At 53.2% G+C, this 25764-nt stretch overlaps 1 protein-coding gene across 3 annotated transcripts in view; it reads right to left on the reverse strand.

The window, feature by feature from the left end:
• Nucleotides 1-25545, reverse strand: part of IKZF4 (IKAROS family zinc finger 4) — a 50649-nt gene extending 25104 nt beyond the window's left edge. Inside the window, exons 1-4 of one of the 3 annotated variants that reach the window (XM_082298939.1) lie at nt 25467-25545; nt 16672-16725; nt 11792-11917; nt 4417-4515 (exon numbers count right to left, since the gene is read on the reverse strand). In XM_082298939.1, coding sequence (XP_082155065.1) covers nt 4417-4515; nt 11792-11917; nt 16672-16711 — 265 coding nt within the window. In that variant the 5' untranslated portion in view covers nt 16712-16725; nt 25467-25545. Of the gene's footprint in view, nt 1-4416; nt 4516-11791; nt 11918-16671; nt 16817-25466 lie in introns of those variants that run through there. The other 2 variants (XM_082298938.1, XM_082298940.1) reach the window with 2 other exon arrangements.
• Nucleotides 25546-25764: the final 219 nt, after the last annotated feature.

The following is a 25764-nucleotide window of genomic DNA, read 5'->3' on the forward strand; positions in this document are numbered from 1 at the left end:
GATCCGGGAATTTGGGATCCGGGAATTCGGGAATGAGGGGAGAGAAACTGGGAATGGGGGAGCTGGGAATTCGGGAATGGGGGTCTGGGAATTCAGGATCCAGGAATTCGGGATCCAGGAATTTGGGAATGGGGGGAGGGAATGGGAAACTGGGAATGGGGGATCTGGGAATTTGGGAATGGGGGTCCGGGAATTCGGGAATGGGGATCTGGGAATTCGGGAATGGGGATCTGGGAATTCAGGAATTCGGGAATGGGGGAAGGGAATGGGGGATCCAGGGATCCTGGAATTGGGAATTTGGGAATCAGGGATTCGGGAATTTGGGAATGGGGGAAGGGAAATTGGGAATTGGGGAAGGATTCAGGGATTTGGGAAAGGGAATCAGGGAAGGGATTTGGGAATCAGGGATTGGGGAAAGAGGGAAGGGAATGAGGAATTGGGGAATGGGGGAAGGGAAACTGGGAAGGATTCAGGGATTTGGGAAAGGGAATCAGGGAAGGGAAATTGGGAATCAGGGATTCGGGATTCAGGGATTTGGGATTCAGGGAATTCAGGGAAGGATTCAGGGATTCACGGATTCAGGATTCAGGATTCGGGAATCAGGGCCGGGATTCAGGGAATCGATTCCTCCTCCCGCGCCTTTTCCCACCTCCCGCAAATCCCTGGAATTCCGCTCCGGGCTCCTCCCCCGTCCCCGAGCGCTCCCGGGCAATTCCAGCGGAATTCCCGGCGGGAGCGGCTCCTCCTTTTATCGGCGTTTCCCCCCCTCTCTCTCCCTCATTCCCGCACGGAACGGTTTGGGGGCTTTTCCCGCAGTTTTTCCTCCCTCTGGAATCTCGGCCGGAGCCGGTTCCGTAATTCCCGGGAATTCGGGAGGGATCAGAACGCTGGGAAAGGCGGGGGGGAAAGGCGGGATCGTGCCGCATTCCAGAGGGATTATCCCGCATTCCAGCGGCTTCTCCCGCATTCCAGCGGATTCCAGGAGGGGGAAAGGCCGCCTCACCCTCTGGAATGGCGAGATTCCGGAGCTGCCAGGTGATTCCCGGCGGGAATGTGGGGTCAGGAATGAGGGAGCAGAGGGGATTCGGAGCGAATTCCCAGCGAATTCCCGGTGTTTTCCCACATTCCCACGGATTTTCCCACATTCCATCGGATTCCCGGCAGTGTCACCCTCTGGAATGCCGAGATTCCGGAGCTGCCAGGTGTTTTCCAGGACAAAAATGAGATCAAGAATGAGGGAGCAGAGAGAATTCCCAGCGAATTCCCAGGGAATTCCCAGCAAATTCCAAGGATTTCCGCTCCCAAAGCCGCGGGGTCTGGGGGATGTTGGATCCCCAAACCCTCAAATGTCCGGGAATTCTTTTTCCCAGGAAAAAGGGAGGAGCTGGAAGAGGGAGAGAGGGAAATTCCCAGCAGGGTTTTCCCAGGAAAACTCATCCCAAAGCAAGAATTCCAAAGGAATTCCAGGAGCGGGGATCCCGGCGGGCCCGGAACAGGCGGAGATGGAATTCCAAGGAGCCGGGAAATTCCCGGAATGCTCCGGCCCCCGATGGGATTTTGGAGCTCTCAGGGTTTTCGGGTTTTCCGAAAGTAAAGGGGGAAATTCCCGGCTCGGGAGCGGGAATGGGATGGGATGGGATGGGATTGATGGGATGGGATGGGATGGGATGGGATTTATGGGATAGATTTATGGGATTTATAGGATTGGTGGGATGGGATGGGATCGATTTATGGGATTTATGGGATGGATTGGGATGGGATTGATGGGATTTATGGAATGGGATGGGATTGATGGGATTGATGGGATGGGATGGGATGGGAATGGGATGGGAATGGGAAGGGGGATGGGAGCAGGGAATGGGATCGGGGATGGGATCAGGATTGGGAATGGGAGCAGGGAATGGGGATGGGAATGGGATTGGAGATGGGAATGGGATCGGGATTGGGGATGGGAGCAGGAAATGGGATCGGGAATGGGAAGGGGAATGGGAGCAGGGAATGGGGATGGGAATGGGATCGGGAATGGGATCGGGAACGGGATCGGGGATGGGATCGGGGATGGGAGCAGGGAATGGGGATGGGAATGGGATTGGGATCAGGGAATGGGATCGGGGATGGGATCAGGATTGGGGATGGGAATGGGAATGGGAGCAGGGAATGGGGATGGGAATGGGATCGGGAATGGGAGTGGGAATGGGAATGGGATCGGAGATGGGGGAATGGGGATGGGAGCAGGGAATGGGATCAAAGACTGGGATCTGTCCTCGGGATCAGAGCCTGGATCAGAAACCGGGATGAGGGATCAGGATCAGGGACTGGGATCGCTTCTGGGATCAGAGCCGGGATCAGGGATCGGGATCAGGGATCGGGATCAGGGATCGGGATCAGGGATCGGGATCAGAGCCCGGCAGCCGCTCCGGCCGATCCCAATCCCGGTTTTCTCCCTCCCCCCTTTGCCGGGGCAGAGGCAGCGCCGGGGGAAGCCGGAATTGCTGCCCTGGAGCGCCGGGAATTGCGGGAATATTGCGGGAATATTGTGGGAATATTGTGGGAATATTGTGGGAATTGGGAACAGTCACTGGGGGAGTGCGGGGATGAGCGGGGGTGGGGGGAAAGCCCGGGAATTCCGGGAATTCCGGGAATATTCACAGGGAGAGCAAGGAGAGGAGTGGGGGGAGGCAGGGGAACGGCGGGAATGGGCTGGGAATATTCTGGGAATATTCTGGGAATATGCCGGGAATATGCCGGGAATATGCTGGGAATTTTGGGAATTTTCTGGGAATTCTGGGAATATTCTGGGAATTTGGGGAATTTTCTGGGGATTTTGGGAATTTTCTGGGAATTCTGGGAATACTCTGGGAATTTGGGAATTTTCTGGGAATTTCGGGAAAATTCTGTGAATTCTGGGATTTCTTGGAATTCTGGGAATATTCTGGGAATTCTGGGATTTTTGGGAATTCTGGGAATTTTCTGGGAATTTTGGGAATTTTCTGGGAATATTCTGGGAATTTTCTGGGGATTTTGGGAATATTTGGGGAATTTTGGGCATTCTGGGAATTCTGGGAATATTCTGGGAATTTTCTGGGAGTTCTGAGAATCTTCTGGGAATATTCTGTGAATTCTGGGAATTTTCTGGGAATTCTGAGAATCTTCTGGGAATATTCTGGGAATTCTGGGAATACTCTGGGAATTTGGGAATTTTCTGGGAATTTCGGAAAAATTCTGTGAATTCTGGGATTTCTTAGAATTCTGGGAATATTCTGGGAATTCTGGGAATTTTGGGAATTCTGGGAATTTTCTGGGAATTTTGGGAATTTTCTGGGAATATTCTGGGAATTTTCTGGGGATTTTGGGAATATTTGGGGAATTTTGGGCATTCTGGGAATTCTGGGAATATTCTGGGAATTTTCTGGGAGTTCTGAGAATCTTCTGGGAATATTCTGTGAATTCTGGGAATTTTCTGGGAATTCTGAGAATCTTCTGGGAATATTCTGGGAATTCTGGGAATACTCTGGGAATTTGGGAATTTTCTGGGAATTTCGGGAAAATTCTGCGAATTCTGGGATTTCTTAGAATTCTGGGAATATTCTGGGAATTCTGGAAATTTTGGGAATTCTGGGAATTTTCTGGGAATTTTGGGAATATTCTGGGAATTTTGGGAATTTTCTGGGGATTTTGGGAATATTCGGGGAATTTTGGGCATTCTGGGAATTCTGGGAATATTCTGGGAATTTTCTGGGAATTCTGAGAATATTCTGGGAATATTCTGTGAATTCTGGGAATTTTCTGGGAATTCTGGGATTACTCGAATTCTGTGAATTCTGGGAATATTCTGGGAATTTTGGGAATTTTCTGGGAATTCTGAGAATCTTCTGGGAATATTCTGGGAATTCTGGGAATATTCTGGGAATTTTGGCAATTTTCTGGGAATTTTGGGAATATTCTGGAAATTTTGGGAATTCTGGGAATTCTGGGAATATTCTGGGAATTCTGGGAATTTTCTGGGAATATTCTGGGAATTTCGGGAATATTCTGAGAATTTCGGGAATTTGGGGAATTTTCTGGGAAATTTGGGAATATTCTGTGAATTCTGGGATTGCTCAGTGAATTCTATGAATTCTGGGAATATTCTGGGAATTTTCTGGGAATTTTGGGAATATTCTGGGAATTTTGGAGATTTCTGGGAATATTCTGTGCATTCTGTGAATTCTGGGAATATTCTGTGAATTCTGGGAATTTGGGGAATTTTCTGGGAATATTCTGGGAATTTTGGGAGTTTTCTGGGGATTCGGGGAATTTTGGGAATATTCTGGGAATTCTGGGAATTCGGGAATTCTGGGAATTCTGGGAATTTTGGGAATACTCTGTGAATTTTGGGAATTTTCTGGGAATTCTGGGAATTCTGGGAATACTCACCGGGTGACCGAGGGGACGAGCGGGGGCTGGGGGGGCTCCGGGCGGCCGCTCCCACCACGGCCGAGCGGAATTCCGGCTCCAGGGGGGAATCCCCGCGGCCTGCGGGAATGGGACTGGTCAGACTGGGAATGGGACTGGTCAGACTGGGAATGGGAAGGGTCAGACTGGGAATGGGACTGGTCAGACTGGGAATGGGAAGGGTCAGACTGGGAATGGGAAGGGTCAGACTGGGAATGGGACTGGTCAGACTGGGAATGGGAAGGGTCAGACTGGGAATGGGACTGGTCAGACTGGGAACGGGACTGGTCAGACTGGGAATGGGAAGGGTCAGACTGGGAACGGGAAGGGTCAGACTGGGAATGGGACTGGTCAGACTGGGAACGGGAAGGGTCAGACTGGGAATGGGACTGGTCAGACTGGGAATGGGAAGGGTCAGACTGGGAACGGGAAGGGTCAGACTGGGAATGGGACTGGTCAGACTGGGAACGGGACTGGTCAGACTGGGAACGGGACTGGTCAGACTGGGAATGGGAAGGGTCAGACTGGGAACGGGAAGGGTCAGACTGGGAATGGGACTGGTCAGACTGGGAATGGGAAGGGTCAGACTGGGAATGGGACTGGTCAGACTGGGAATGGGAAGGGTCAGACTGGGAATGGGAAGGGTCAGACTGGGAATGGGACTGGTCAGACTGGGAATGGGAAGGGTCAGACTGGGAATGGGACTGGTCAGACTGGGAACGGGAAGGGTCAGACTGGGAATGGGACTGGTCAGACTGGGAACGGGACTGGTCAGACTGGGAACGGGACTGGTCAGACTGGGAATGGGAAGGGTCAGACTGGGAACGGGAAGGGTCAGACTGGGAATGGGACTGGTCAGACTGGGAATGGGAAGGGTCAGACTGGGAATGGGACTGGTCAGACTGGGAATGGGAAGGGTCAGACTGGGAATGGGACTGGTCAGACTGGGAATGGGAAGGGTCAGACTGGGAATGGGACTGGTCAGACTGGGAACGGGACTGGTCAGACTGGGAACGGGACTGGTCAGACTGGGAATGGGAAGGGTCAGACTGGGAACGGGAAGGGTCAGACTGGGAATGGGACTGGTCAGACTGGGAATGGGAAGGGTCAGACTGGGAATGGGACTGGTCAGACTGGGAATGGGAAGGGTCAGACTGGGAATGGGACTGGTCAGACTGGGAATGGGACTGGTCAGACTGGGAATGGGAAGGGTCAGACTGGGAATGGGACTGGTCAGACTGGGAATGGGAAGGGTCAGACTGGGAATGGGAAGGGTCAGACTGGGAACGGGAAGGGTCAGACTGGGAACGGGAAGGGTCAGACTGGGAACGGGACTGGTCAGACTGGGAATGGGAAGGGTCAGACTGGGAATGGGACTGGTCAGACTGGGAATGGGAAGGGTCAGACTGGGAATGGGACTGGTCAGACTGGAATTGGGAAGGGTCAGACTGGGAATGGGACTGGTCAGACTGGGAATGGGAAGGGTCAGACTGGGAATGGGAAGGGTCAGACTGGGAACGGGACTGGTCAGACTGGGAACGGGACTGGTCAGACTGGGAACGGGAAGGGTCAGACTGGGAATGGGACTGGTCAGACTGGGAATGGGAAGGGTCAGACTGGGAATGGGAAGGGTCAGACTGGGAACGGGACTGGTCAGACTGGGAACGGGACTGGTCAGACTGGGAACGGGAAGGGTCAGACTGGGAACGGGACTGGTCAGACTGGGAATGGGACTGGTCAGACTGGGAATGGGAAGGGTCAGACTGGGAATGGGAAGGGTCAGACTGGGAATGGGACTGGTCAGACTGGGAATGGGAAGGGTCAGACTGGGAATGGGAAGGGTCAGACTGGGAATGGGACTGGTCAGACTGGGAATGGGAAGGGTCAGACTGGGAACGGGACTGGTCAGACTGGGAATGGGAAGGGTCAGACTGGGAATGGGACTGGTCAGACTGGGAATGGGAAGGGTCAGACTGGGAATGGGAAGGGTCAGACTGGGAATGGGACTGGTCAGACTGGGAATGGGAAGGGTCAGACTGGGAATGGGAAGGGTCAGACTGGGAATGGGAAGGGTCAGACTGGGAATGGGACTGGTCAGACTGGGAACGGGACTGGTCAGACTGGGAACGGGAAGGGTCAGACTGGGAACGGGACTGGTCAGACTGGGAATGGGACTGGTCAGACTGGGAATGGGACTGGTCAGACTGGGAATGGGAAGGGTCAGACTGGGAATGGGAAGGGTCAGACTGGGAATGGGAAGGGTCAGACTGGGAACGGGACTGGTCAGACTGGGAATGGGAAGGGTCAGACTGGGAATGGGAAGGGTCAGACTGGGAATGGGACTGGTCAGACTGGGAATGGGACTGGTCAGACTGGGAATGGGAAGGGTCAGACTGGGAATGGGAAGGGTCAGACTGGGACAGGGAATGCCCAAACTGGGAACTGGATTCCCTCCCACTCCCGATCCCAATCCCCTCCCTGGATTTGGGAACGGCCGGGATTCGATCCCGGGGGGATTCCGGATCCTGAGCCCCCCTCGGATTTGGGAAGGGGCCGGGATTCGCTCCCATTCCCGACCCCATTCCCGACCCCATTCCTGACCCCATTCCCGATCCCAAACCCCATCCCAGCGATCCCAAGGGATCCAAACCCCTCGAATCCCCCTGGATCCCCCTAAACCCCCCTGGATCCCCCTGGGTCCTCCTCGATCCCCCCTGGGTCCCCCTTGAAACCCCCTGGATCCCCCCTGGATCCCCCCTGGGTCCTCCTGGACCCCCCCTGGATCCCCCTAAACCCCTCTGGAATCCCCCTGGAATTCCCCTGGATCTCCCCCAGATTCCCCCTGGAATTCCCCTGGAATCCTCCTGGATCCCCTTAAACCCCCCTGGAATCCCCCTGGAATTCCCCCGGATCTCCCCCAGATCTCCCCTGGATCCCCCTAAACCCCCCTGGATCTTCCTGCATCCCCCTGGATCCCCCCTGGATTCCCCTGGGTCCCCCTGGAATTCCCCAGGATCTCCTCCGGATCCCCCCTGGATCCCCCTTGATTCCCCTGGATTCCCCTGGATCCCCCCTGGATCCCCCTTGAATCCCCCTGGATCTCCCCCGGATCCCCCTGGGCCCCCCCTGGATTCCCCTGGAATCCCCCTGGATCCCCCTAAACTCTCCTGGAATCCCCCTGGATCTCCCCAGGATCCCCCCTGGATCCCCCTAAACCCCCCTGGGTCCCCCTGGATTCCCCTGGGTCCTCCTCGATCCCCCCTGGATCCCCCTTGAATCCCCCTGGATCCCCTTAAACCCCCCTGGATCCCCCCTGGAATCCCCCTGGGTCCCCCTGGAATCCCCCCTGGATCCCCCCTGGATCCCCCCTGGATCCCCTTAAACTCCCCTGGATCCCCCCTGGGCCCCCCCGGATCCCCTTGGATCTCCCCAGGATCCCCCTAAACCCCCCTGGAATTCCCCCGGATCTCCCCCGGATCCCCCCTGGATCCCCTTAAACCCCCCTGGAATCTCCCTGGATCCCTCCTGGAATCTCCCTGGATCTCCCCAGGATCCCCCAGGATCCCCCAGGATCCCCCAGGATCCCCCAGCCCTTTCCCAGGAGCCGCAATTCCTTTCCCTGGCAATTCCCGGGGCCCCAATCCCAGCCCTGAACCCGGGCCCGGCCCGGCCCCTCCCCCTCCCCCAATTCCCTGGAACAGCTCCCGGCTCATCCCAAATTCCCCCCCCCGATCCCAAATTCCCCCCCCCGATCCCAAATCCCTCCCCCCATCCCAAATTCCTGTCCCAATCCCAAATTTCTCCTCCCATCCCAAATTGTCCCGATCCCAAATTCCTCCCCCCGCCCCGATCCCAAATCCCCCCATCCCAAATTCCGCCCCCCCCAGTCCCAAATTGCCCCCCCCGACCCCAAATTCCCCCTCAATCCCAAATCTCAAATTCCCCCCCTCGATCCCGAATTTCTCCTCCCATCCCAAATTGTCCTGATCCCAAATTCCCCCCTCCAAATCCCAAATTCCCCCCCAATCCCAAATCCCCCCTCCCAAATCCCAAATCCCCCCCCGAACCCAAATCCGCCCTCCCAAACCCCAAACTCCCCTCCCCGATCCCAAATCCCCCCCGATCCCAATCCCAAATCCCCCCTCCCAAATCCCAAATCCCCTCCCCGACCCCAAATCCGCCCTCCCCGACCCCAACCTCCCCTCCCCGATCCCAAATCCCAAATTGCCCTCCCGATCCCAAATTCCCCCCTGATCCCAAATTCCCCCCCAATCCCAAATTCCTCCTCCCCCCTCCCCGATCCTAAACTCCCCCCGATCCCAAATCCCAAATCCCCTCCCCAATCCCAATTTCCCCCCCCAATCCCAAATCCCCTCCCTGATCCCAAATCCTCCCTCCTCGATCCCAAATCCCTGCCCCAATCCCAAATCCCAAATCCCCCCCCCGATCCCAAATTCCCCCCCCGATCCCAAATCCCAAATTCCTGCCCCGATCCCAAATTCCCCCCCCCCGACCCCAAACTCCCCATCCCGAATCCCAAATCCCCCCCGAACCCAAATCCCCCCTCCTTGACCCCAAACTCCCCTCCCCGATCCCAAATCCCAATTTCCCCCCTCCCCGATCCCAAATCCCAAATTCCCCCCCCGACCCCAAATTCCCCTCCCCGATCCCAAATCCCCAATCCCAAATCCCCTCCCCGATCCCAAACTCCCCTCCCCGATCCCAAATTCCCCTCCCCGATCCCAAATTCCCCTCCCCGATCCCAAACTCCCCCTCCCCGATCCCAAATCCCCTCCCCAATCCCAAATTCCCCTCCCCGATCCCAAACTCCCCCTCCCCGATCCCAAATCCCCTCCCCGATCCCAAATCCCCGATCCCAAACTCCCCTCCCCGATCCCAAATTCCCCTCCCCGATCCCAAACTCCCCTCCCCAATCCCAAACTCCCCTCCCCAATCCCAAACTCCCCCTCCCCGATCCCAAATCCCCCTCCCCGATCCCAAATCCCCGATCCCAAATCCCCCCTCCCCGACCCCAACCTCCCCCCCCCGGCCGCGCTTCCATGGGAACGGCGGAATTTCGGGGATGGCCGAATTCCCCCTGGAGCAGCAGCTGGGAACGCGATTCCCAAACTCCGGCAGCTGCAAAAGCCTCGGGAAACAAAAATTCCCCCGGGCTGGGATTGGAGCGGGAAGAATTCCCGGGAAGCGCCCTGGGAGCGGCTCCGCGTTTCCCAAACATCCCAAAGGCTCCCGAGGGGGGGGTGAAAAATTCCTTCCTTCCCAAGAAAGGGGTGGGAAAAGCCTGGGAAAGGCCGGGAGGAGCCGTTCCCGGCCGGCTCCCGCCTGGAATGCTGATCCCGAGGGAGCCGGGGGGGGAAAAGGCTGGGGGGTGGCTCAGGCCCTGCCTGGCTATTCCAAGGGTAATTCCAGAGGGGAAAATCCCGAGCCAAGGGAAGGTCAGGGGGGGTCAGGAGTTTCCCAGGGAAATTCCAGGAGCACAGGGAATTCCAGGATCCTGAAATTCCCTTTCCAAGGTCCCGAAATTTTCCATTCGGAGCTGATCCCACGGCAAATCCAGAGGGGAAAATGCCGATCCAAGGGAAGGTCAGGGGGGGCAGGAGTTTCCCAGCTCTTCCCTGGAGCACAGGGAATTCCAGGATCCCGAAATTCCCTTTCCAGGATTCCTAAATTTGCTCGAAAAATCCCAAAATTCCCCTTCAAAAATCCTTAAATTCCCCCTCCCCTCAGCAAATCCAGAGGGGAAAATCCCGATCCAAGGGAAGTTCGGGGGGGGGGCAGGAGTTTCCCAGCTCTTCCCTGGAGCACAGGGAATTCCAGGATCCCGAAATTCCCTCTAAATATCCCAAAATTCCCCTTCAAAAAACCCTAAATTCCCCCTCTGGAGCTGATCCCACAGCAAATCCAGAGGGGAAAATCCCGATCCAAGAGAATTTCAGGGGGGCCAGGAGTTTCCCTGGAGCACAGGGAATTCCAGGGTCCCGAAATTCCCTTTCCAGGATCTCTAAATCCCCCTCCAGAATTCCTAAATCCCCCTCAGGAGCCGGATCTGTCTCCATGGGCACCTCTCTCCCAGCACAGGCAATTCCAGGATCCCTAAATTCCCCCTCTGGAGCTGATCCAGGGGCAAATCCCGAATCCCAAATCCCTCCGAGTGGGACAACACCGACCCTTGGGAAGATCCTGGAGCCGCACCCCGATCCCACCCGGCTCCGATCCCATTCCCAAGGGCTTTTTCCCAGCACGAGGAATTCCAGAATCCCTAAATCTCATTCCAGAGCATCTCTGGCTACTCCAGGGGCACATCCCGAATCCCAAATCCCTCAAACTGGATCAAACTGGGATGATCCCAGAGCCACATCCCGATCCCAGCCAGCTCCGACCCCACTCCACGGACCCTTCCCTCCCGGCACACGGAATTCCAGAATCCTGAAATCCCTAAATCCCGAATCCCAAATCCCCCGGACTGGATCAAACTGGGATGATCCCAGAGCCGCGTCCCGAGCCCACCCGACCCCGATCCCACTCCACGGACCCCTCCCTCCCGGCACACGGAATTCCAGGATCCCGAAATCCCATCCCGAATCCCAAATCCCCCAAATTGGATCAGCACCGACCCCTGGAATGATCCCGGAGCCGCGTCCCGATCCCACCCAGCTCCGATCCCACTCCACGGACCCCTCCCTCCCGGCACACGGAATTCCAGGATCCCGAAATCCCCCTCTGGAGCTGATCCAGGGGCACATCCCGAATCCCAAATCCCCCAAACTGGATCAGCACCGACCCCTGGAATGATCCCGGAGCCGCGTCCCGATCCCAGCCGGCTCCGATCCCACTCCACGGACCCTTCCCTCCCGGCACACGGAATTCCAGGATCCCGAAATCCCATCCCGAATCCCAAATCCCTCAAACTGGATCAAACTGGGATGATCCCGGAGCCGCGTCCCGAGCCCACCCGGCTCCAACCGCACTCCACGGACCCTTCCCTCCCGGCACACGGAATTCCAGAATCCCGAAATCCCAAATCCCCCGGACTGGATCAGCACCGACCTTCAGGAATATCCCGAAGCTTCATCCCGATCCCAGCTCGCTCCGATCTTTCCCAAACCCGGCAATTCCAACAAACCCCAAATCCCTCCTGGAGCCACTCCGGGAATCTCCGGCTCCTCCCAAATCCCTAAATCCCTCTGATCCCACCTCGGGGAGTGGCCAGAGCATTCCCGCTTTCCCTCCTCCCTCCTTCCAGCCCCGGGAATTCCATCCCTCCCTTCCTTCAATCCCCTGGCGGCCGCTTTTCCCCCAGCGCTGAGTTGTGCCGGGATTATCCCGGAATTCCAACCTTGCTGGAGGTATCCCGGAGTTCCCTGGATGCCGATTCCCGGGAAGCAGCGCGGGATCCCGGGAGGGCGCAGGGCGGTGCTGGCGGGGCGCACGCAGCCGCTCACCTTCCAGGAAGAGCAGATTCCTGGAATCCAGGGAAAAGCCGCGCTCAGGAGGCAGCGGGAAGAGCGCCGGGAATGGGGGAGAGAGGGGAGGAGGAGGAGGAGGAGGAGGAGGAGGAGGAGGAGGGAGGGAGGGAGGGAGGGAGGGAGGGAAAAGGGATGGGAATGTGGGAAAGGAAGAGGGAGGGAGAGAGGGATCCCAGAATTTCGTGGGATGGGGATAAGGAATGGAGCATTCCCGAAAGTCGGGGAGTGGGAATTGCAGCGGGAATGGGAAAGGGGAGGAGGAGGAGGAGGGAAAAGGGAAAAGGGATGGGAATGTGGGAAAGGAGGAGGGAGAGAGGGATCCCAGAATTTGGTGGGATCCCAGATTTTAGCGGGATGGGGCTGAGGAATGGAGCATTCCCGAAAGTCGGGGAGTGGGAATTGCAGCGGGAATGGGAAAGGGGAGGAGGGAAAAGGGATGGGAATGTGGGAAGAGGGAGGGAGAGCGGGATCCCAGAATTTCGTGGGATGGGGCTGAGGAGTGGAGCATTCCCGAGAGTCAGGGAGTGGGAATTGCAGCGGGAATGGGGCCGGGAATGGGAAAGGGGAGGAGGGAAAAGGGATGAGAAATGTGGGAAGGGAAGAGGGAGGGAGAGCGGGATCCCAGATTTTTGTGGGATGGGGATGAGCAAAAGCAGGAACTGGGAATTGCACCGGGAATGAGGCGGGAGAGGGGCGGGAATAGGAATGTGGGAAAGGAGGAGGGAGGGAGAGCGGGATCCCAGAATTTGGTGGGATCCCAGAATTTGGTGGGATCCCAGAATTTGGTGGGATCCCAGATTTTAGCGGGATGGGGCTGAGGAATGGAGCATTCCCGAAAGTCGGGAATGGGGCCGGGAATGGGAACCGGGGGAGGGAGAGATCCAGGGGATGGAGCTGGGGGTGGCCATGGAATAGGATGGGACAGGAGGGAGCCGGGAGGGATCCGGGATGGATCCGGGATAGATCCGGGATAGATCCGGGATGGATCCAGAGACTCGGGATGGACCCGGGATGGATCCGGGATGGATCCGGGATGGCTCCCGAGGCTCGGGATGGATCCGGGATGGATCCGGGATGGATCCAGAGGCTCGGGATGGATCCGGGATGGATCCGGGATGGATCCGGGATGGATCCGGGATGGCTCCCGAGGCTCGGGATGGATCGGGGATGGATCCAGAGGCTCGGGATGGACCCGGGATGGATCCGGGATGGATCCAGAGGCTCGGGATGGATCCGGGATGGATCCGGGATGGATCCGGGATGGCTCCCGAGGCTCGGGATGGATCCGGGGTGGATCTGGGGTGGATCCGGGATGGCTCCCGAGGCTCGGGATGGATCCGGGATGGATCCGGGGTGGATCCGGGGTGGATCCCGAGGCTCGGGATGGATCCGGGATGGATCCGGGGTGGATCCGGGGTGGATCCCGAGGCTCGGGATGGATCCGGGATGGATCCGGGATGGCTCCCGAGGCTCGGGATGGATCCAGGATGGATCCGGGGTGGATCCGGGATGGATCCGGGATGGATCCCGAGGCTCGGGATGGATCCGGGGTGGATCCGGGGTGGATCCGGGATGGATCCCGAGGCTCGCCTTCCCAGCAGCAACGCCGGCAGCGTGAATCCAACCCCTCTTTTTTTTGGGATGAGCATCCACGGCAGGATTCCAAGGCTGGAAAATTCCCTTCCCAGCTCCCTCCCCTCCCCCTTCCCGATCCCTGCGGGGCAATTCCAGCCCCGCCGGAGCAGCTCCGGACCTGCTCGGCTTTCCTGGGAACATTCCAAGCCCCCTGGAACAGCTTCTCCCTCCTGGAATTTTCCTGGAGCTCATTCCCTGGCCGCTGCCAAGCTGGAATTGGAACCATTCCCTCCCCTCCAGGAGCGGCTCCAGCCTCGAGCTCCTGGAAATTCCAGCCCCAATCCAAGCGGGAATGTCCCGGCCCCGCCCCCCTCTAATTCCCATTCCCGGCTCCCACGTGAATTCCCCGCCCCTGGCAAAATTCCCGTGGGATTTTCCAGCTTTGAATCTGTGGGAAAAGCCGGGAAAAGTCCGGAATTGCCACTCGGATTTGCTGGAAATCGGGGGAAATGGCAGGAAAATCGATGCTATCCCGGGATTTTGTGGTTGGATGCTCCAAATCCCACCTGGAATTCGCTCTGGAGCCGGGTTGGGGGCGCGGTGATGGATCCTGGTGGATATTCCATGGAAAAATCCCTGGAATTCCACCTGGATTCAGGCAGGGATGGCGGAGATCGGGATGGATCCAAACCCCCACCGGGAATGGGGTTTCCTTCCAGATTCCCAAAAAAAACCTTGGGAATATCAGCTGGGAACAACAGCTGCACCCAGGAGCCGGGGATTTGATTGGGAATTTCATGGAATTCTCCCTCCCCCGGTGCTTAAACAGCGACATTCCCAACATTCCTCCTCAATCGGACACGGAGAGGCCTCGGAAGGGGCTGAGATCCCAAATCCAGCCCCAAAAATCCGGGAAAATCGGGGGAAAATCGGGGGAAAAGCTGGGAAAAATGTGGGAAAAATCCGGGAAAATTGGGGAAAAATCAGGGAGAAATCCGGGGAAAATTGGGGAAAAATTGGGGAAATATCGGGGAAAAATCTGGAAAAATCTGCAGAAAATTTGGGAAAAAGCTGGGAAAAGTCTGGGAAAATCTGGGAAAAATTTGGGGAAAATCTGGGGAAAATCTGGGGAAAATCCAGAAATAAATCTGGGAAAAATCCAGGAACAATCCGGGAAAATCTGGGAAAAATCTGTGGAAAAATCTGGGAAAATCTGGGAAAAATTTGGGGAAAATCTAGGAAAAATCCGGGAAAAATTGGGCAAAAGTCTGGGAAAAATCTGAGGAAAATGTGGGAAAAAATCTGGGGAAAATCGGGGAAAAATTGAGCAGAAGTCTGGGACAAATCCGGGAAAAGTCTGGGAAAATCTGGGAAGAATCCAGAAATAAATCAGGGGAAAATCAGGGAAAAGTCCAGGAAAAATCAGGGGAAAATCAGGGGAAAATCTGGGAAAAATCTGCGGAAAAGCTGGGAAAAAAAAGCTGGGAAAGTCTGGGAAAAGTCCAGGGAAAATCTGGGAAAAATCGGGAAAAAAAACTGGGAAAAGTCTGGGAAAAATCGGGGAAAATCTGGGGAAAAATCTGGGAAAAAACTGAGAAAAATCTGCAGAAAAGCTGGGAAAAATTTGGGGAAAATTTGGGGAAAAGATGGGAAAAATCTGAAAAAAACCTCGGAAAAATTGGGGAAAATCTGAGAAAAATCAGGGAAAAATCTGGGGAAAATCCGGGAAAGATTGGGGAAAATCAGGGGAAAATATGGGAAAAATCTGGAAATAAATCGGGGAAAAGTCCAGGAAAAATCTGGGAAAAATTTGGGGAAAATCTGGGAAAAATCTGCGGAAAAGCTGGGAAAATCTGGGAAAAATCGGGAAAAATCCGGGAAAATCCAGGAAAATCTGGGAAAAATCTGGGAAAAATGGGGGAAAAATCCGGGAAAAATCTGGGAAAAATCCGGGAAAAATCCGGGAAAATTGGGGGAAAATCAGGGAAAAATCTGGGAAAAATCTGGGAAAATTGGGGGAAAAATCGGGGAAAAATCTGGGAAAATTGGGGGAAAATCAGGGAAACATCAGGGAAAAATCTGGGAAAAATCTGGGAAAATCAGGGAAAATCTGGGAAAAAACTGAGAAAAATCAGGGAAAAATCAGGGAAAAATCTGAGAAAAATCAGGGGAAAATCAGGGAAAAATCAGGGAAAAATCTGGGAAAAATCTGGGAAAATTGGGGGAAAATTAGGGGAAAAATCAGGGAAAAATCTGAGAAAAATCAGGGAAAAATCCAGGAAAAATCTGGGAAAAACAGGGAAAATCAGGGAAAAATCAGGGAAAAATCAGGGAAAAATCTGGAAAAATCCGGGAAAAATCTGGGAAAATCAGGGAAAAATCAGGGAAAAATCAGGGAAAAATCCGGGAAAAATCTGGGAAAATTGGGGAAAAATCAGGGAAAAATCCGGGAAAAATTCGGGAAAAATCTGGGAAAAATCCAGGAAAAATCTGGGAAAAATCCGGGAAAAATCTGGGAAAATCAGGGAAAAATCTGGGAAAAATCTGGGAAAAATCAGGGGAAAATCAGGGGAAAATCTGGGAAAAATCTGAGAAAATCAGGAAAAATCCGGGAAAAATCTGGGGAAAATCCGGGAAAATTGGGGGAAAATCAGGGAAAAATCTGGGAAAAATCTGGGAAAAATCCGGGAAAAATTCGGGAAAAAACAGGGAAAATCTGGGAAAGAACTGAGAAAAATCTGGGAAAAACAGGGAAAATCAGGGAAAAATCTGGAAAAAATCCGGGAAAAATCTGGGAAAATCAGGGAAAAATCAGGGAAAAATCTGGGAAAAATCTGGGAAAATTGGGGGAAAATTAGGGGAAAAATCAGGGAAAAATCTGAGAAAAATCAGGGAAAAATCCAGGAAAAATCCGGGAAAAATCCGGGAAAATCTGGGAAAAATCAGGGAAAAATCAGGGAAAAATCTGGGAAAAAACAGGGAAAAATCTGGGAAAAACAGGGAAAAATCAGGGAAAAATCAGGGAAAAATCAGGGGAAAATCTGGGAAAAATCTGGGAAAAATCGGGAAAAATCCGGGAAAACTGGGGGAAAATCTGGGCAAGATCTGGGGAAAATGTGGGAAAAATTGGGCCGAAATGTGGGCAAAAAGCGGGAGCGGCGCGGGCGGCCCTTACCGGTGATGTAGGAGCGGGCGTTGCAATCCTCGATGTCCATGGTGCCGCAATTCCCTGGAAAAGGGAGGAAAACTCCGTCAGGAGCCGCCTGCGGAGCCTCCAGGCCCGGAAAACTGCGGGATCTCGGGAGCCGCCGACGGCGGGGAAAGGCCGGATCCAAAGGGAGCCGGAATTCCGGGAATTCCAAAGGTGGGATCCAAAGGGAGCCGGAATTCCCGGAATTCCAAAGGTGGGATCCAAAGGGAGCCGGAATTCCGGGAATTCCAAAGGTGGGATCGAAAGGAAGCCGGAATTCCGGGAATTCCAAAGGTGGGATCCAAAGGGAGCCTGAATTCCGGGAATTCCAAAGGTGGGATCCAAAGGAAGCCGGAATTCCGGAAATTCCAAAGGTGGGATCCAAAGGGAGCCGGAATTCCCGGAATTCCAAAGGTGGGATCCAAAGGGAGCCGGAATTCCCGGAATTCCAAAGGTGGGATCCAAAGGGAGCCGGAATTCCGGGAATTCCAAAGGTGGGATCCAAAGGGAGCCGGAATTCCGGGAATTCCAAAGGTGGGATCCAAAGGGAGCCGGAATTTCCGGAATTCCAAAGGTGGGACCCAAAGGGAGCCGGAATTCCGGGAATTCCAAAGGTGGGATCCAAAGGGAGCCGGAATTCCGGGAATTCCAAAGGTGGGATCCAAAGGTGGGATCCAAAGGGAGCCGGAATTCCCGGAATTCCAAAGGCGGGATCCAAAGGGAGCCGGAATTCCGGGAATTCCAAAGGTGGGATCCAAAGGTGGGATCCAAAGGGAGCCGGAATTCCCGGAATTCCAAAGGTGGGATCCAAAGGGAGCCGGAATTCCGGGAATTCCAAAGGTGGGATCCAAAGGGAGCCGGAATTCCAAAGGTGGGATCCAAAGGGAGCCGGAATTCCGGGAATTCCAAAGGTGGGATCCAAAGGGAGCCGGAATTCCGGGAATTCCAAAGGTGGGATCCAAAGGGAGCCGGAATTCCCGGAATTCCAAAGGTGGGATCCAAAGGGAGCCGGAATTCCGGGAATTCCAAAGGTGGGATCCAAAGGGAGCCGGAATTCCGGGAATTCCAAAGGTGGGACCCAAAGGGAGCCGGAATTCCAAAGGTGGGATCCAAAGGGAGCCGGAATTCCCGGAATTCCAAAGGCGGGATCCAAAGGGAGCCGGAATTCCGGGAATTCCAAAGGTGGGACCCAAAGGGAGCCGGAATTCCGGGAATTCCAAAGGTGGGATCCAAAGGGAGCCGGAATTCCGGGAATTCCAAAGGCGGGATCCAAAGGGAGCCGGAATTCCGGGAATTCCAAAGGTGGGATCCAAAGGGAGCCGGAATTCCGGGAATTCCAAAGGTGGGATCCAAAGGGAGCCGGAATTCCCGGAATTCCAAAGGTGGGATCCAAAGGGAGCCGGAATTCCCGGAATTCCAAAGGTTGAATCCAAAGGGAGCCGGAATTCCGGGAATTCCAAAGGTGGGATCCAAAGGGAGCCGGAATTCCCGGAATTCCAAAGGTGGGACCCAAAGGGAGCCGGAATTCCCGGAATTCCAAAGGTGGGATCCAAAGGGAGCCGGAATTCCGGGAATTCCAAAGGTGGGACCCAAAGGGAGCCGGAATTCCAAAGGTGGGATCCAAAGGGAGCCGGAATTCCGGGAATTCCAAAGGTGGGATCCAAAGGGAGCCGGAATTCCCAGAATTCCAAAGGCGGGACCCAAAGGGAGCCAGAATTCCCGGAATTCCAAAGGCGGGATCCAAAGGGAGCCGGAATTCCAAAGGTGGGACCCAAAGGGAGCCGGAATTCCGGGAATTCCAAAGGTGGGACCCAAAGGGAGCCGGAATTCCCAGAATTCCAAAGGCGGGACCCAAAGGGAGCCGGAATTCCAAAGGTGGGATCCAAAGGGAGCCCGAAATTCCCAGAATTCCAAAGGTGGGACCCAAAGGGAGCCGGAATTCCGGGAATTCCAAAGGTGGGATCCAAAGGGAGCCGGAATTCCGGGAATTCCAAAGGTGGGACCCAAAGGGAGCCGGAATTCCGGGAATTCCAAAGGTGGGACCCAAAGGGAGCCGGAATTCCGGGAATTCCAAAGGTGGGATCCAAAGGGAGCCGGAATTCCGGGAATTCCAAAGGTGGGACCCAAAGGGAGCCGGAATTCCAAAGGTGGGATCCAAAGGGAGCCGGAATTCCGGGAATTCCAAAGGTGGGATCCAAAGGGAGCCGGAATTCCGGGAATTCCAAAGGTGGGACCCAAAGGGAGCCGGAATTCCAGGAATTCCAAAGGTGGGATCCAAAGGGAGCCGGAATTCCGGGAATTCCAAAGGTGGGATCCAAAGGGAGCCGGAATTCCAGGAATTCCAAAGGTGGGATCCAAAGGGAGCCGGAATTCCGGGAATTCCAAAGGTGGGATCCAAAGGGAGCCGGAATTCCGGGAATTCCAAAGGTGGGATCCAAAGGGAGCCGGAATTCCGGGAATTCCAAAGGTGGGATCCAAAGGGAGCCGGAATTCCAGGAATTCCAAAGGTGGGATCCAAAGGGAGCCGGAATTCCAAAGGTGGGATCCAAAGGGAGCCGGAATTCCCGGAATTCCAAAGGTGGGATCCGAAGGGAGCCGGAATTCCCGGAATTCCAAAGGTGGGATCCAAAGGGAGCCGGAATTCCGGGAATTCCAAAGGTGGGATCCAAAGGGAGCCGGAATTGGCCGTTAAATGGGCATTAATTACTCATTAATTGGCTGACAATTAGTTATTAATTGGATATGAATTCGTTATGAAGCGGCTCTTAAATGGAGATTGATTCGTTATTGATTGGCTGTTAATTGGTTATTCATTTGATATGAATTGGCTCTTAATTAGTTATTAATTAATTAATTAATTAGTTGTTAATTGGGTATTTGCTGGTTATTAGTTATTAATTGGCTGTTAATTAGTTATTTGTTGGTTATTAATTAGTCATCTTTTTGTTATTGTTATTAATTAGTTATCTTTTTGTTATTGATTGTTATTAATTAGTTATTTTGCTCTTAATCGGTTCTTAACTCATTATCAATTTGTAATTGGATGCTAATTAGTCATCAATTAGTTAGTAATTGGATACCAATTAGTAATTATTCGCTATTAATTAGCTACTAATGCGCTATTCATTTGCTATTAATTGGTTATGATTTCGTTATTAATTGGACATTAATTAGTTATTAATTAGTTATTGAGTGATTATTAGCTATTGATTGGTTATTAATTAGTTATCAATTTGTTAACACTTGGATGTTAATTGGTTATTAACTAGTTATTAACTGGAGAGCAAATAAGCATTAATAAATCATTACCGAGTTATTAATTGGATATTAATTAGTTATTATCCGGATATGAAACAGTTATTAATGAGCTCTTAATTATTTATTAATCAGATATTAACCCGTTATTAATCGGCTATGATGTCATTATTAATTGCTATTACTTCTTGAGTGGCTATTAATGAGCTCTTACTCGGTTGTTATGGGTTATTAATTAGCCATTAATGAGCTGTTCATTAGCACTGAACAAGGACACGGAGCCGCTCCCACCCCGGGCACCTCCCGGGAGATCCCAGGGCCCGGAACAATCCGGGATCGGGAAAATCCGGGATTGGGAACAATCCGGGATTGGGAACAGTCTGGGATTGGGAAAATCCGGAAATGGGAAAATCCGGGATCGGGATAATCCAGAATTGGGAACAATCCGGGATTGGGAAAATCTGGGATTGAGAAAATATGGGATTGGGAAAATCTGGGATTGGGAACAATCTGGGATTGGGAACAATCTGGGATTGGGAAAATCCGGGATTGGGATAATGCGGGATTGGGAAAATCTGGGATTGGGAACAATCTGGGATCGGGAAAATCCGGGATTGGGATAATCTGGGATTGGGATAATCTGGGATTGGGAACAATCCGGGATGGGGAAAATCCGGGATTGGGAAAATCTGGGATTGGGATAATCTGGGATTGGGAACAATCCGGGATTGGGAAAATCCGGGATTGGGATAATCCGGGATCGGGAACAATCTGGGATCGGGAACAATCCGGGATCGGGAAAATCTGGGATTGGGAAAATCTGGGATCGGGAAAATCTGGGATTGGGAACAATCCAGGATCGGGAACAATCCAGGATCGGTAACAACCCGGGATCGGGAAAATCTGGGATTGGGAAAATCTGGGATTGGGAACAATCTGGGATTGGGAAAATCTGGGATTGGGAACAGTCTGGGATTTGGGCTAATCCGGGATTGGGAACAGACCGGGATTGGGATAATCCGGGATCGGGAACAACCCAGGATCGGGAAAATCTGGGATCGGGAAAATCCGGGATTGGGAAAATCCGGGATTGGGATAATCCGGGATCGGGAACAATCCGGGATTGGGAAAATCCGGGATCGGGAAAATACGGGATTGGGAACAATCCGGGATCGGGATGATCCGGGATCGGGAACAATCTGGGATCGGGAACAATCCGGGATCGGGATAATCCGGGATTGGGAAAATCCGCGATTGGGAACAGTCTGGGATCGGGAACAGTCTGGGATTTGGGCTAATCCGGGATCGGGAACAATCCGGGATCGGGACAATCCGGGATCGGGAAAATCCGGGATCGGGAACAATCTGGGATCGGGAACAATCTGGGATTGGGAAAATCTGGGATTGGGAACAGTCTGGGATTTGCGCTAATCCGGGATTGGGAACAATCCGGGATCGGGAACAACCCGGGATTGGGAAAATCCGGGATCGGGGATAATCCGGAATCGGGAACAATCTGGGATTGGGATAATCCGGGATCAGGATAATCCGGAATCGGGAACAGTCTGGGATTGGGATAATCCGGGATAGGGAAGAGTCTGGGATCAGGAACAATCCAGGGATTGGGACCAGTCCGGGATCAGGGACAAAGTGGGATCAGGGACAGTCCCGGGACAGGGAACAATCCCAGGATCGGGAACAATCCGGGATCCGAGATAATCTCGGGATCAGGAACAGTCCAGGAACCAGGAACAATCCCAGCCCTGCAATTCCAGGGCCAATCCTGGGATCGGGAACAATCCAGGATCAGGGACAATCCCAGGATCGAGGACATTCCAGAGCTGGGGACAATCCCGGAATTCGGGACAATCCCGGATCAGGGACAATCCAGGGATTGACAATTCCACCTTTTTCATGCCCATTTTCCCACCTGACCTGAGGAATTCCACCTTTTCCTGCCCATTTTCCTACTGGAATTCAGCAATTCCAGCTTTTCCTGCCCTCTGGGATCAAGGAATTCCAGTTTTTCCTGCCCATTTTCCCACTGGGATTGAGAATCCCAGGACCGAGGACATTCCAGAGCTGGGGACAATCCCGGAATTCGGGACGATCCCGGATCAGGGACAATCCAGGGATTGACAATTCCACCTTTTCCTGCCCACTGGGATCAAGGAATTCCAATTTTCCCTGCCCATTTTCCTACTGAGATCGAGAATTCCAATTTTCCCTCCCCGTTATCCTGCTGGAACTGAGGAATTTCAGCTTTTCCTGCCCATTTTCCCTCTGGAATTCAGCAATTCCAGCTTTTCCTGCCTACTGGGATCAAGGAATTCCAGTTTTTTCTGCCCTCTGGAATTCAGCAATTCCAGCTTTTCCTGGCCACTGGAATTCAGCAATTCCAGCTTTTCCTGCCCATTTTCCCTCTGGAATTCAGCAATTCCAGTTTTTTCTGCCCACTGGGATCAAGGAATTCCAGTTTTTTCTGCCCTCTGGAATTCAGCAATTCCAGCTTTTCCTGCCCATTTTCCCTCCGGAATTCAGCAATTCCAGCTTTTCCTGCCCATTTTCCCTCCGGAATTCAGCAATTCCAGCTTTTCCTGGCCACTGGAATTCAGCAATTCCAGCTTTTCCTGCCCATTTTCCCTCTGGAATTCAGCAATTCCAGCTTTTCCTGCCCACTGGGATCAAGGAATTCCAGTTTTTTCTGCCCTCTGGAATTCAGCAATTCCAGCTTTTCCTGGCCACTGGAATTCAGCAATTCCAGCTTTTCCTGCCCATTTTCCCACTGGAATTCAGCAATTCCAGCTTTTCCTGCCCACTGGGATCAAGGAATTCCAGTTTTTTCTGCCCTCTGGAATTCAGCAATTCCAGCTTTTCCTGGCCACTGGAATTCAGCAATTCCAGCTTTTCCTGCCCCATTTTCCCTCCGGAATTCAGCAATTCCAGCTTTTCCTGCCCTCTGGGATCAAGGAATTCCAGCTTTCCCTGCCCATTTTCCCACTGGGATTGAGAATCCCGGGATCTGGGATGTGCTGGGAACAATCCTGGAATTCAGGCCAATCCCGGTCCCGGGGCCATTCCCGGTGCTCCGGAATTCCCCACCCCGCCCCATCCATTCCTTCCTTCCCGATTTCGGTTGGAATTTCCACCCCCACCCTCCCTCCTCCTCCTCCTCCTCCTCCCCCCGCAGGGATTTTGTGGGAATTGAGGTTGGAAAAATCCAGCACGGGATAAAAAAAAAAGGGGGGAATTTTACTTGGGAAGTTCTGGGATTCACGGGGAGAGCTGGAATTGCTGAATTCCAGTGGGAAAATGGGCAGGAAAAGCTGGAATTGCTGAATTCCAGCAGGATAATGGGCAGGGAAAATTGGAATTCTCAATTCCAGTGGGAAAATGGAGCAGAAAAAGCTGGAATTCTCAATCCCAGAGGGCATGAAAAGCTGGAATTGCTGAATGCCAGTGGGAAAATGGGCAGGAAAAGGTGGAATTCCTTGATCCCAGTGGGCAGGAAAAGCTGGAATTCTCAATCCCAGCAGGATAAAGGACAGGGAAAAGCTGGAATTCTCAATCCCAGTGGGATAAAGGAGCAGGGAAATCTGGAATTCTCAATCCCAGTTGGCAGGAAAAGCTGGAATTCTCAATCCCAGTGGGATAAAGGACAAAAAAAGCTGGAATTCTCAATCCCAGCGGGATAAAGGACAGGGAAAACCTGGAATTCTCAATCCCAGTGGGATAAAGGACAGAAAAAAGCTGGAATTCTCAATCCCAGTGGGATAAAGGACAGGGAAAACCTGGAATTCTCAATCCCAGCGGGATAAAGGAGCAGGGAAACCTGGAATTCTCAATCCCAGTGGGATAAAGGAGCAGGGAAACCTGGAATTCTCAATCCCAGTGGGATAAAGGACAGGGAAAACCTGGAATTCTCAATCCCAGTGGGATAAAGGACAGGGAAAACTGGAATTCTCAATCCCAGTGGGATAAAGGAGCAGGGAAACCTGGAATTCTCAATCCCAGTGGGATAAAGGAGCAGGGAAACCTGGAATTCTCAATCCCAGTGGGATAAAGGACAGGGAAAAGCTGGAATTCCTTGATCCCAGTGGGCAGGAAAACCTGGAATTCTCAATCCCAGCAGGATAAAGGAGCAGGGAAACCTGGAATTCTCAACCCCAGTGGGATAAAGGACAGGGAAAAATTGGAATTCTCAATCCCAGTGGGATAAAGGAGCAGGGAAAAATTGGAATTCTCAATCCCAGTGGGATAAAGGAGCAGGGAAACCTGGAATTCTCAATCCCAGCAGGATAAAGGACAGGGAAAACCTGGAATTCTCAATCCCAGTGGGATAAAGGAGCAGGGAAACCTGGAATTCTCAATCCCAGCGGGATAAAGGAGCAGGGAAACCTGGAATTCTCAATCCCAGTGGGATAAAGGACAGAAAAAACCTGGAATTCTCAATCCCAGCAGGATAAAGGAGCAGGGAAAACCTGGAATTCTCAATCCCAGCGGGATAAAGGAGCAGGGAAACCCGGAATTCTCAACCCCAGTGGGATAAAGGACAGGGAAAAATTGGAATTCTCAATCCCAGTGGGATAAAGGAGCAGGGAAAAATTGGAATTCTCAATCCCAGTGGGATAAAGGAGCAGGGAAACCTGGAATTCTCAATCCCAGTGGGATAAAGGAGCAGGGAAAACCTGGAATTCTCAATCCCAGCGGGATAAAGGAGCAGGGAAACCTGGAATTCTCAATCCCAGTGGGATAAAGGAGCAGGGAAACCTGGAATTCTCAATCCCAGTGGGATAAAGGACAGGGAAAACCTGGAATTCTCAATCCCAGTGGGATAAAGGACAGGGAAAACCTGGAATTCTCAATCCCAGCGGGATAAGGAACAGGGAGAGGCGGATCCTTCATCCCTGGATTTAAAAAAAAAACCCCTGGAATAAAAAACCCCCCCAGGATCTCTCCGGGAACCACATCCCCGATTATTTTCCTTCATTTCTTACCCCGTCCAAAGCCAGGCTTGGAATCCAATTCCCAAAATTCCCAAAGGCAACACCCGAGCTCGTTGCCAGGTTTTTTTTTTTTTTTCCCCCCCCTCTGGATTCAAGGGAAATTCCCAAAAAAAGCAACGCGAGGGGCAGAGGGAGAAAATTCCCAGGCCACATCCCTGGGATAAGCAGGACACGGAGCCGGGGCTGATTCCAGAGGGAGGCGATCCCTCGGGAATGGGAGCCGGAATGAGGGCAGCGCTCTCCTCCTTCCCAGAATCCAGGACTTTTCCCCACGTGGGAAAAACTCCGGGAGAGAGACACAGAAAGAGAGGAATCCAATCCAACCCCAAATCCTGCGGGAACAGCTCGGTTGAACCCCTCCCCCCCCCATCCCCATCCCACATCCCAATCCCGAGGAATTCCGGGAAAGCAGCTGGATCCCCCCTCCCCCCCAAAAAAAAGCAGGAAAATCCTCAAGGATCCCACCCCACGCTGGAAAATCCAGGGATTTCCACACTTTTCTCCCCGGTTTTGTTGTACCTGAAGCGCGGCAAGATTCCCAATGCTCCCCCTCTGGAATTTTTGGCCACCTCTGGATGCAGGAAAAGCTTCACCCCCCCCCCCTCTTCCAAACACCCACCGGGAAATCCGACAGATCCCGGAGGCGGGAAGGCAAATCCCGCTTTTCCCTGGGAAAACAGGGAATGAAATCCCAGAAAAAGCCCCAATTCCCGGGATATCCCAGCTGGGATCCGTCCCTCTCCGAGCTCCTCTCAGCTCTGGAAGGAGCAGGAAAGAGTTTTTTGGGATAAACACCTCCGGATAACCACCCAAAATT

This window comes from Coloeus monedula (genome assembly GCF_965178545.1).
Source record: "Coloeus monedula genome assembly, chromosome: 30".
Lineage (NCBI taxonomy): Eukaryota > Metazoa > Chordata > Aves > Passeriformes > Corvidae > Coloeus > Coloeus monedula.